Source organism: Polyodon spathula, chromosome 1 (assembly GCF_017654505.1).
Source record: "Polyodon spathula isolate WHYD16114869_AA chromosome 1, ASM1765450v1, whole genome shotgun sequence".
NCBI lineage: Eukaryota > Metazoa > Chordata > Actinopteri > Acipenseriformes > Polyodontidae > Polyodon > Polyodon spathula.
This window is the reverse complement of record NC_054534.1, coordinates 27,003,512-27,016,233: the sequence shown is the minus strand read 5'-3', so window position 1 is coordinate 27,016,233 and position 12,722 is coordinate 27,003,512. Positions and strand designations below refer to the sequence as shown.

Sequence of the window (12,722 nt, the reverse complement as noted above, 5' to 3'; positions counted from 1 at the left end):
CCAATTCTCTTTAGCCAGTCCCTGCTCTCCAAAGTAAACTCCTATATATCTGAAAACCTACCTATTCCATTTATGCCCTGATGGTAAATCTGGTGGTCTCCTGCCCTCCCACTCGCCAATTAAAAAGGCATTACTTTTGTCCCAATTTACCCGAGCTGAGGACACACTTTCAAATACCCTCAAGCTCTCCTCTATGATCTGAATGTCTTTCTTATTTGTTACTAACACCACCTTAACAGGCTCCATTGTCACAGTAGGGGTAGACAACCCATTCAATATCTTTCTCAATTTTACCATCAGGGGTTCAAATGACAGAGAATATAACATTCCTGATAGGGAACAACCCTGGCGAATTCCCCTTTGGACGTTAAAAGGAGAACATAATATACCATTTATTTTAAATACACTAAAAATGCTACTGTAGAGCAACTTAATTTTTCCCAGCAACCTGGGACCAAAGCCAAATGACCTAATAACATCAAAAAGATACTGGTGGTCTAGCCGGTCAAAAGCCTTCTCTTGATCAAGCGAAAGCAAACCGGCTTTAAAACCAAAGAGCTTGGAGGCAACTATTAAGTCCTACACTAAATATATTATCCAATATTGTTTGGCCAGGTACACAGAACGTTTGGTCTGAATGCACAATAGTGCTCATTACTCCGCTCAGTCTATTTGTCAATGCCTTTGACAAGATTTTATAGTCAGTGCAAAGACTACTTACAGGTCTCCAGTTCTTAATAAGACACAAGTCCCCTTTATTAGGCAGCAGAGTCAGTACTGCACGCCGGCAGCTCAGTGGCAGATCATTTTCCACAATGCATTCCTCCATCACTTCCAAAAGGTCACTTCCCACCTCAGACCAGAAAGTCTAATAAAACTCAACAGGTATCCCATCGATTCTGGGCGTTTTGCCCATGTTGATCCCTTCCAGAGCTTTAGAAAGTTCATGCAATGTAAGTGCACTCCCCAGCTTCTCTTTCTCTTCTTCTGGAACCTGTGTTAGCCCCTGGAGGAACTGCTCAGTTCCCTCAGATCCATCCACAGCCTCCGCTGTACACAGCTGTGAAAAGAAGCCCACAGTATGCTCCCTGATAGCCGCACGCTCACACAGCAACTGACCATTTGTTCTAAGGCAGTGTATTGTTTTACTCTGAGCCACTTTCTTTTCCAATGCAAAAAAATATTGAGTTGGAGCATCCATCCGAGAAAGTTTTAAAAACCTTGAACGTACCATGCTCCCTGTACCTGTGAGTCCAACAACTCAGCCAAATTCCTCTTTTTGAGCTTCAGGTCTTGATAAAGCCTGTCACTGTATGTGGTCTCCAGTGCATTATGGAGTTCAGTAATCTCCTCCTCCAGCTCTCTCATCGCCTCACTAGTGTACTGTTGACAAAACAGTCGGGTCTGAATTTTACTCACATCCCACCATTGCCTTATTGATAAAAACGACTTTTTCTGCCTCCTCCACCGTTCCCAAAAGAATCTAAAACATCTTAAAAAATGACTATTTTTTAAAAGTTTAGTATTAAAATGCAAATAAGATGAATAAACACGTACAATATGGATAATCATATTCAAACTGACCAATCTATCATCAGATAGAACCGTGGGGTGAATAGTACATTTAGAATAACAATTTAATTGATGCTTAAAAACATAAAATGTATCTAGTCGAGCTAAACATATATTCCCATCACTCCCCTTAGCCCAGGTATACTGCTTCACATTAGGATTCATTACTCTCCACACATCCTCCATATCCTGTGCTGTTAGAACAGTAACCAGCTCCTTAACTGACCTGGGGTGAGGCTCTGGGCCATTTCTGTCTAGCTTGTCCTCAACTGTACAGTTAAAATCACCAGCTAATAAAACCACCTCTTCAGCCTGACTCTGGGCAATAACTCAGTTGAGTCTGAAAAAATAGCACTCTCTCTCTCCCATCATTTGGTGCATAAATATTAACAAATACTAAATTTCTACCTTCTACAGATACTTGCACTTTTAACAAGCGCCCTTTAATTATCTCATTTACATTGATAGAGTCACCAAAAACCGTGAAAAAGGAAAATAAATCATTTTCGCGCAGTTGCTGCTAGTCTCTTTATTACATTGTTCATGCCTTAAATTATGAACTCCCACCATATGAGCAGAAATGTTGTAGATTTTAGTCAAACCCCTTCCGTTTATGGTCGCAATTATAAAACGTCACTGTGTCACTGCTGCCTTACAGATTACTGGGATATTACAAAATAGTGCAGAAAATTGGTTTAGAGGGTCTAAAAAATTAAAAAACCGCTATGATCCGCTTTTCGGGTATAGAAATCACTGTATTTTTTTTTTCTAAGTTTTTTTTTTTTTAAATAGTCGCGTCTGAAAAGCAGCGCCCTCTAAGGACCTCTAGCATTGGATATTTTTTCTCTTCCTGTTCTGCCGGGTTACCAAGCGGGCGGAGTGACAGTGACAGGGGAAAGGCGAAGGGAAAAGGAAAGGGTGGCAGTCATTCGTGAAAGCAAACGATTTACCTGCTCGCTAGCAGTATAAGGAAAGACAACATATGACAAAGGCCTATAAAAAGGCCACTTGTCGTAAACGTTTTTTTTTGTTGTTGTTTTTTTTTTTTTTTCTCGTTTGTTAATACAGAAGTAATGGGGAGGCTAGCGGTTGTGCTGCTAAACTGTGGAAAAAATTGAATAATCATGGCTGATAGTAGCACCAGAGGGATGGAGAGAGGGAGAGGAAGGACTACGACAGACTCTGGCTTGAGAACCTTTTATCCTCAGCACTATTATCCAGCGCAAGGCATAGAGATACAGGAACTCGCGTCCAAGCGGGTCGATATCCAAAAGAAGAGGTTTTATCTGGACGTGAAGCAAAGTGCCAGGGGGCGTTTTCTGAAAATAGCAGAGGTCTGGATAGGCAGAGGAAGACAAGACAATATCAGAAAGAGCAAACTGACGCTCTCCATGTCCATGGCTCCTGACTTGAGGTACTGCCTGGGAGATTTCATCGAGTATTATGCCCGCATTGGGCTAAGAGGTGCCCAGGGGCAGAGGCAGGATGAGCATGGCAACAGCCAGGGTCACCATCACCAGGACGCAAGGAGAAGGCAGCAACCTCTCCACACAGCTTCCTCCCCCACTGTCTCCCCCACTGTTTCTGAAGAGCACTCTCACAGTGTCCTAAAGAGTGACTTGATTGAGAGAGACAACAGGAAGTACTACCTGGACTTGAAAGAAAATCAGCGTGGCAGGTTCCTCCGGATCAGGCAGACGGTGAGCAGAGGACATGGGACTATGGGATATTACGGACAGGGCATAGAGCAGACCATCGTCCTGCCAGCACAAGGGCTGATCGAATTTAGGGATGCCCTGTCCCAGCTGATAGAGGACTATGGGGAGGAAGATACAGACAACCGCAGCCGAGGAAGAAACCACGAAGAGGCGCCGGATCTTCCAGAGGGGGTCTCCTTCAGGGTGGACAACAAGAGGTTTTATTTTGACGTAGGCTCCAACAGGTATGGCATTTTCTTAAAGATAAGTGAGGTGAGGCAGCCCTACCGGAACACAATCACTGTCCCCTTGAAGGCCTGGTCCAGGTTCGGAGATAACTTCACCAGGTACGAAGATGAGATGAGAAGGATCTTCAACTGCCAGAAGGAGAAGAGGACAGATCCCCGAGGAGACAGTGGGGAAGAACAGGATGACCATGGCTTATAATGTGGTAATGGGTAACCCATCAACAAAAACAACCCAAATGAGCTTACATACAAAAACAAAAAGCTAACTGTGACAATAGCATAGTTTATATATCTCGTTTTCTAATACTGTACCTCTAAAATACTGTACTGTATGGCTGTTGTCAACTAGCACTTTGAAATGAGTTAACTGTTGTCTCAGTTTTTTCATGAACTTCTTGCACCATCAAAAGCGTGAAACAACAAAAAAAGTTAATTTTGCAGGAAGCAGCAAATAAATGACTATTGAACAATTGGTTTTAGCACAAATAATAATAATAATAATAATAATAATAATAATAATAATACATCCACTACCTTATTGTGGTATTTACAGTAAGGTTTCTGATACTTTTAAAGGTGTTTTTTTAGTGTTGGTTCCCTGACAGAACACAACAATGGAAAAAGTACAGGGTGATACATTACAAAAGTATCCTCTATATGATAAAGGGGTCAACACCATCTCCACCCATAACTCAAGTTAACCAGAACTTTGAAACAGCTCAAGCCGGCAGTAGTCATTTACAGTTTTACTGCAGTTTGAACTGTCATATAAGGACCATTGGTCAAGAAATGTTTGGAGACACATGAGAGATGGAAAGTAGAATACCTTTTATTGAATTGGCAAAACAAAAAATAGTACAAGCTACAGTTGCAGGCCCTGGAGAAGGTCCAAAATCATCCTATCAATCTCAGACTGAATATCAGATCTCTATTCAGGCATTAAACTAATTGCAATCCACAAATATGAATAAAAATGCATTTCTTTGCAGTGATAGCAGCATGATGTCCTGCAGGGTTGGGTTCTAAATGTTTGGCTTTTGGTTGTTCTGTAATCAGTTTTGAAGGGTGATTTCTGCTGGTGTTGTTTTAGGTCATTGTTTACTACAGAGTGATACCTGCAAGATGATAGTGCTTTACTGTAGCTCCAGGGAGCATTCTCTAATGTTTTTATCTAAACGGTGATTAGCACTGCTATACTGATTTCAAGTGCGGAGTGCCGGATTGAAAAACACATTTAAAAAGTATCCTCCGAAGCCACTCATTTATAACATAAAGCTTTTGTTATAACAAGATATAAAATGCTGTAAAAAAACAGGGCAGTTTTTTCATTGGAGCGTGACATGGTTAACCACCAACTTCCCATATATTGAAAATGTATAATGGATGTGCTTAATAGCTCTCAGATCTTTACATTACACCAACATATGTGCTCTCTCTTTGAGATAGATACTATATATAAGTATATATAGTATTATATAATATATATATATATATATACACACACACACACACACACACACACACACACACACACACACACACTTCATGTACTGTATAGTGCTGCAGTATTTTAGTTTACCTCTTAGGGTAAATGATTTACCTCACATGATTTTAAGCAAGCTGTGAAGTTTATCTTTATGCCAAGTGCAATATGTTATGGGATTCTTATTTTCACAAAAGCTACTAGTAAAACACCATAAATATCTGAGAATGTGTCTGTTATGCCTGATTCTCAATGTTCACATTCAGTAACCTTTTTTGCCATCAGTGCATCCCTGCGTGGGAAGAAGTAGTGCTCGATGTCATTACTATCCAGCCTAATTAAATATTGTTGTGAACTATTAAACTTACCACAGGAAAGGAAACCATGTGTGATCCAAGCTGTATTAAAGTATGTCTCTTCTTTTTATTAATCTCCAACAAAAAGGAGGCACTTATAGTTTTCGTTTGCATTTTTAACTTTGTACAACTGTAAAAGGGTTAGTGCATTAAATTGTTAGTTATTGATATATTTATATATAGGAGCACTTTAAAAATGCACTCTATATAAAAAAAAAAAAAAAAAGTAAAAAGTACTTTTCGTGTGGTGCCATATGCTGCTGAGTTTTATGCCAGGTCACCCTTGAAACATGATATTTTATATATATATATATATATATATATATATATATATATATATATATATATATATATATATATATATATATATATATATATATATATATATCTTACAGAGTGGACAATTTCGTCCCCGAATGTCTCACCTGGTTAAAGCAGTGCCGCGCGGCGTGCAGGGCGAGTCGTACAGCCAGAGGTCACAAGTTCAAATCCTGGTTGTACAAGGCAACCGGTCTTTGCTGGGGATTCACTGAGTTTGCATTCCCAGGGGTGGGGAGGTGGGATCGGCTTAGGCTGTTTCTCCTAGCGGCTTTGCTGCGACCCCTACAGGCCAGGGTGTAAAAAAAAATGCCGATTGGCTGGTGGGATCGGAGGATGCCCACTGAGCCTGTTTAATTGGCAGGTTTCATTATTTTTGTTACTTTTTTTCTCTAATAGGACCTAGCCATTGTAGTTTTAAGCAAGTAAAGTTTTCCATTTTAGTTTTATTTATATATTATAAATATAGTTGAGCTGAATTGAGTTGCATAGTTATCCTAAAGTAACTCCAATGATCCTTTATCATTGACCTTTTATGCAGTCAATGCTACTTTTTGGACTCCTATTTTTTTATTTTTTTGCCACCCAAGTTGGAATGGTAATGAAAGGAGTAGATCAGTACTGTACTTCTGTAAATTAGCTAACCCCAGAATTTGGGCATGTAACATAGAAAGTTTCCTGCTTGCCATTGCTTAATTCAACATTGATTGCACATACTGAAACTCATTTAGGGTTACTTGAAACAGCATTAATTATTACAGCACTTTAACATGTCGCGTTCTATTGGTGACCCGACAAAAAATAATTTGCAAACTGTGTATGAGACGTAAAAATCATTTGTTACCAATTCTTTATAAGTAAAGAAAACTAAATGTATTCTCCATGTTTTAAAATTATTGAAAAACTTCATAGAGGACCAAATGTTTGCTTTTTATTTTGTAACTGTAGGATGAAAACTAGTTTTGCTTCTTTTGATAAACAAGGTTAAGAGTAGTGTTTGGAAAATAATTTTGGCATTCACTGTTAATTGCTAGCAAAGGTACTGAAATGCTGGTAGGGTTATCCTTAGCCTAGATAGCATATCTGGGAAGCAGAGTGCTGTACTACGTCTTAGTTTTTCTAACATTCTCATTAAAGCGATTTAAGATAATCTTCAATTACCTACATCAACCACAGGCAGTATGAGATTTTCAGAATACAGCACGTGGAAGACTCAGCTTGCCTGACATGTACTCTACTACCTAAATAATGCACAACCATCACATGAATGACAATCAGGTGTTTTCAATCTACGTTGGTGGCGCCTTATTTAGTGTGATTAGGGTAACATAGACTACTGATTTTAACAGTTTAAGAAAAAAATTAAATCGCAATCTTCGCTGGTAGGGGTTGCTGAATTTTATATCTTAATATTACTAAGTCACAGTATAAGAAAGCTTATTACATGATCATATGTAAAAAAAGAAAATACAAAAAAATGGCAAACAGTACCGTGGCACAGTACTCTAATTTGCCTTTGTCAGTCATCATTGCAATAAGTTTTGGAGGAAGTGGGTTTTGTTTCAATACTTTCATGTTCAAGGTTGCTAACCAGCACTCGAGAGCTCTTCATGTATCTACATAGTGAACAGCTAGCCAGCCAGGCATTCAGTTGTGTTGCTTTGCTTGCTTTCACTTTCAAGCTTGTTACTTGACCTAGGTCTCCACTCGTATTGTGCCTGCTTCCCGTGTGCAAAAGCGGTTAGTCTAAATTATAAAACAGGATGTCACATTCCACGTTCAAACCACGCTGAAATAAAAAGCACAATCTCTGGAAAGCAATCATGAAATAACAACTTTAGACTACTTTATATCTACGCCTATACATGGATTAATAAATTGGACAGGGAGAAGGAGACCTCATGGTTTGTATCTAGGCGCTGTTGGAGCTACTGTGCTTTATTTCGCTGGACTGTCTTGCGTTGCAAAGTTGTGATTACTACCTGGGATTGACTGTTTAGATTTAGAACTATTGCACAGCTCGATATACTTGTTTGGTTTGAAACCAATCCTGGTTTGTTTTCAGTTCTGTTCCTCTTGCTGGATGATGGCAGCACCAGCACTATCAGAATCTACAAACCCAGCGTGGATGCTGTGGTCACAGGCAGAGTGAGATTTGAGAAGAAGCACTTACTTTATGGCACTTTGAAACTAAAGCTGCTTTAAATAATGTTACCAGGACTGGCAGCAACGTTTTAAACTGTAAAACAGTAAATGTAACCTTTTTAAATTCCAAACCTTCTTTGTCCATATATTGTGGGACCAAAGTAACAAAGTGTGTATTTTTTTTGTTTTAGTTTTTTCACTTGGCTAAAAATAACCTCTCAATTATGACCTTGCTTACCTTGTATGTACGATCTAAACTCTGAAAGTAGGATTTACTGTAACGCAGTATAGATTCATTCAAATTGTGCTTCTGTATGACAGAACTGCATGCTTAGCATTCTGTAGTGAAATGTAGTTAAGTGCAGTGTTGAGGTGGTTGACTGTAGTTTCTGTTTAGGCACTTTAGAAGATTTTTACTTGTAATAAATCCTAGGTGTACTTTCTATCCCCTTACTGTAACACAAAACATCCTTGCTAAAAAAAAAAACTATAATATATACCAGTAAACAAGCACTTTAAATTTCGAATTTCAGACAAAAACTTTTTTTCTTAATACCTCCAATAAAACAAGATGACTGAAAGAAACTAAGTCCTTTTTTTTTTTGAGCAGCTATTAATGTATTTACCGTATTTCTTTAAATGTGTTTTCCTTTTGAAATAGTAAAGACACTTTTTTTTTAGACATTCTCAAATTAAACTTTTTTTTTTTTTTTTTTTGAAAAATTAGAATAAACTACTGAACCTTTCTCAAACGGCTTCATGAATTGCAAACGTGATTTAATAAATCAGTCCTTAATAAAACATTCCTTTAAACAGTCCTTCAAGTTTATGAGTTTAACGCATTATATGAGCTTATTCCTGAGAAAGAAACTGCCCATAATTTTAGAGAAATGCACAATTAGGTCTGGTCCCTAGCAGGATAATATCGTAGCATTGTATCGGACATCAGACTTGCAATATCATTGTACCTGTGTGAGAAATTAACTGAACACAAGGAGCAGAGCATGAATTAACTGGTCACCAAGATATGAAACAAAGGTGGTTGTACTCAAGGATAGTTTGTTTCACTCAAGTACTGAAACTGTCTGAACTGAGCAGGTGACTGTTAATACAGGTTTTACCATAATAATAATTATTTTCTTATGAACAAGTTGGAAACTCCACTCATCCCTGCTTGTCACAATACACTCAATTGAAGACAGCCACGTTGCGCTCCACACAAACAGTGCTGTTATCGCGTTATTCTCTTGTCAAAACCTTCCTGACCCAAAGTGATTTCAGGTATTTTGACGAGAGTGGCTCTAGTATGTGGAGTGTGCTTCCAAATAGCTGTTCCTGGAGCAGTACAACCTCATTAGACTGCAGGAAAATGATGTAGATAGCTTGCTGTTAAAGTAACAGAGAGTCTGTGTTTTGTTTTTGTATTGCATTGCATTTGCCATGGCTTTGTAGCAAGAGTAGTAAGGGATGGATAATGATGAAAAAAAAAAGTGTATCTTGAGGTAAACGATTATGTGTTCATTAGCTTGTTCTCCTAGTCATTTAGAAACTGATAAAAGTAAAGGAGGAAAGCAAGTATTCTGTAAGCTAGCACTTTCTTTAATGTGTGTACTGTATTGGTTCATGTTTTACATGTATGGTACTGTATGAATATTCATTAACTGCCTTGTAGTGTTTGTAATGTATTGCGACATGTAGGGTAACTTTTCTATCATATTCCAAGTTTTTCAATTTTGCATGTCGACAGTTAAGTCCAAACAACTACATGGTGCTACATTCTCCAATTCAATGGTGCTTCTGTGGACTCTAACTGCATGCATGCTGACAACAAAAAACTTGAAACTGGACTTCATTTATTTAATTTCTCCTTCATATATGATATATATAGAAAACCAAATTTTCTGAAAGTTTCATTGACAATCTAATTTAAAAAGAAAAAAAAAGTTGTGTTGCTAGTATTTTTTCTTTACGCAGCTTTCATGAAGAGCAGGGGTGAATTCACCACTGCTCACCATAAACAACTATGGCAACTGATGTGTTGGTTGTGAACAAAAAAAGTGAATTTCTCACAGCACTTTTTTTTCTTCTTTTTTCAATAAAGGGTATACAGAATCAGTCTCACAGTCCTTATTCTTCAGATTATTTGAACTTTATTCTTTAGGAGTCTTCTTCCCACCCCTCTGCATATCAGGGTTCTCAATAAGGCTAGTCTCTATCCGGCTGGAAAATGCTACCCTCGTAAGTGATGGAAATTCTGCACTAAACAGACAAAAAACAAAATATGTGATGTATTCTACAGGTGTAATAACCAAAAAGGCTTTAAAAAGTCTTACTGTATACAGACAGCTACATTATCTCTAGTCCCTGTTTTGACGTTGATATTTATGGTTTCCAGGCTTAAACCAACATTTTCCTGAAATATGTATAATTTAGGCTTTCCAGATGGATTCAGACAGTAATACAGTCAAGTCCTGCTAGTACAGGCTTGGCAGGTAATGTCGTTGGTGCTTTATGTGGGTTGCAGTAATTGGAGTAGTCCAGTAGAGGGTAGCATTTACACGGTCACAGAAAACCTACTTCTTCGAGCCAGCAATGTTATCATCCCTTAACAGACTTAAGTCCCGATTTCACAGCTGAATCACAATTTCACTACTGCCAAAGAAACAACCCCTGCTTATGAACCCTCTGAACCTTGCAAACAAGATGGGACAATAATATAATCACAAACAAGTAACAAACATGGCACACGGTCAATAAGGCCTGGAATCTGACATTAACAAAATTAATTATGTTAAAACATGGCTTCATGTGGAGTCTTACACATGGATCAGTTTACAAGAGAAAAATGAATAAAAACCTAGACCCCCCCCCCGTGACTTATCCCATTACAATGATACACTGATGCCGCCTCCTGTCATTAAACACAGTTTCATCTGTTTTGATATAAATCCTGGCTCTGGTTTTCTTTAAGAACACAATTTGCATGACTGCAGCAGACAATCAGATACCGCGCTAGACTGCCCGGTAAGAACAGAAGAAAGTTCACAAAGCGAGAGGAGGCCATTCAGCGCATCTTGCTCGTTTGGTTGTTAGTAGCTTAGTGATCCCAGAATCTCAAACAGCTTCTTTAAGGATCCCAGGGTGTCAGCTTCAACAACATTACCGGGGAGTTGGTTCCAGACCCTCACGATTTTCTGGTTTGAATGCCCCTTTGTCTAATCTCCATTTGTGACCCCTCGTCCTTTTTTCAGGTCAAAAAAGATCCTTGGATTGACATTGTCAATACCTTTTAGAATGTTTAATGCTTGAATCAGGTCGCTACGTAGTCTGTTTTGTTCAAGACTGAATACATTAAATTATTTTAGCCTGTCTGCATATGACAGGCCTTTTAAAACCCGGAATAAAGGTCAGCCAGGGTGTCCTTGGCTCACTGCGCATCAGCAACCTCTGTAGTTTGGCCAGGGCTTGCCTGTTAGCTGCCCGGCAGCTGCGTTGTCCTCTTACTCTGTATCTCCTGGGTGGTTGGATGGTGAATCCGCAGTTCGCCCTCCCGAGTTAGCACAGGGGTGAGCCGAGTCTAAACTGGGCATTTCAAATTGGGAAAACACAAACAAATAAAATTGGCAACGACTAAATTTATATAAAAAAATTAAAAAAGCAGGTGAGCTAGACAAGATCTCCCTTTCCTAAAACCATGCTGACTGTCTCCCAGAGTACTGTTACCATATAGGTAATTTTCAATTTTTTATCTTTATTATAGTTTCCATATAATAGAAGCCAGGCTTATTGGTCTGTAGTTACCCAGTTCGGTTTTGTTTCCCTTGGATCAGTATTACATTTGGAATGCATCCAGGTATGCATCTGGACCGTACTCCTTTGTCAGCCACTGCATTCTACCATAGCCAGATCTCTTCCCTGTCACACTGAGAAAGAAGAGTATCGCTATCCATCATCGCAACAGTGTAGAAGAACACTGTAGAACAATCGCAGACAATGTCACGATACTGTAACAGGAGCAACAGGAATCTTCCAAAACAATAACATGTTTGTTACAGCAATTCTGCCAGTTACACATCGCTCTTCTAACACTAGGGTGACCAGACCTCCCAGTTTAGCCACGACAGTCCCGGTCTTCCATCAACGGTCCCGGTGTACCAGACATTTTGCACAAAATCTTTAAAATGCCCCAATTTCCCACCACTATGTAGCACAACACTTTCTACATACCCTTTGTCAATAGCGTACACCTGGAACAAGGTGTTAGTTAATTTGTGTGTGTATATATATATATATATTTTTCCCTGTGAGTGTGATGGTGTGCATTCTTTATATTATTTATGTATTGCATGTAGTGTTTTCTGTGCTGTGGGTAATTACCCAATTTATTAATTTCACTTATGTTATTAGTGTGTTACGCTTGGTTCAGTTAGGAACTGTATTGGCTGTAGCCCTCTTGTGGCACCTGGTGTTAACATCCTCAAATCCTAGTATTGATTCACATACTACAAAACTATTTCAATGATGACAATTGTTTAGAATACTGTAGAGATCTGTTTTAATTGAAAAACTAAAGAATTTCTAAAGAATAAAAAATATATATATTTCACACTAATTAAGCAACATAAAATAGAAAAATGCATACCATCACACTCAAAAGGGAAAAAAATTATACACACACAAATTAACTAACATTGTTACACACACACACTTTTAGTTTATGGCACCTGCAGTGCAAACAAAATGTAGGGTAATCAGGAACGTTTTTATAAAGTGATTATCACAGGCGTACCTGCTCATTCCTCGGTGCGTCTTGTGTTTTCATTTATTTTCAGTATGAATCTACAGTTGTGTGCAATGATAATTCTGTAGCTGTTCAGTTCTGGTGGGGTTTAGCCCAGACACT

The 12,722-nt window shown here is 38.6% G+C and overlaps 1 protein-coding gene across 1 annotated transcript; it reads left to right on the top strand.

The window, feature by feature from the left end:
- The first annotated feature begins 2,453 nt into the window (after window positions 1-2,453).
- Window positions 2,454-3,987, top strand: LOC121316601 (purine-rich element-binding protein gamma-like). Its single transcript, XM_041251648.1, has one exon. It carries the CDS (start codon window positions 2,697-2,699, stop codon window positions 3,714-3,716), a length of 1,020 nt encoding a protein of 339 aa, XP_041107582.1. The 5' UTR covers window positions 2,454-2,696; the 3' UTR covers window positions 3,717-3,987.
- The last annotated feature ends 8,735 nt before the right edge of the window (window positions 3,988-12,722 follow it).

What these genes read in the sequence shown, in the direction of transcription:
- LOC121316601 (XM_041251648.1), top strand. Translation starts at nt 2,697, where the DNA reads ATGGCTGATAGTAGCACCAGAGGGATGGAGAGAGGGAGAGGAAGGACT.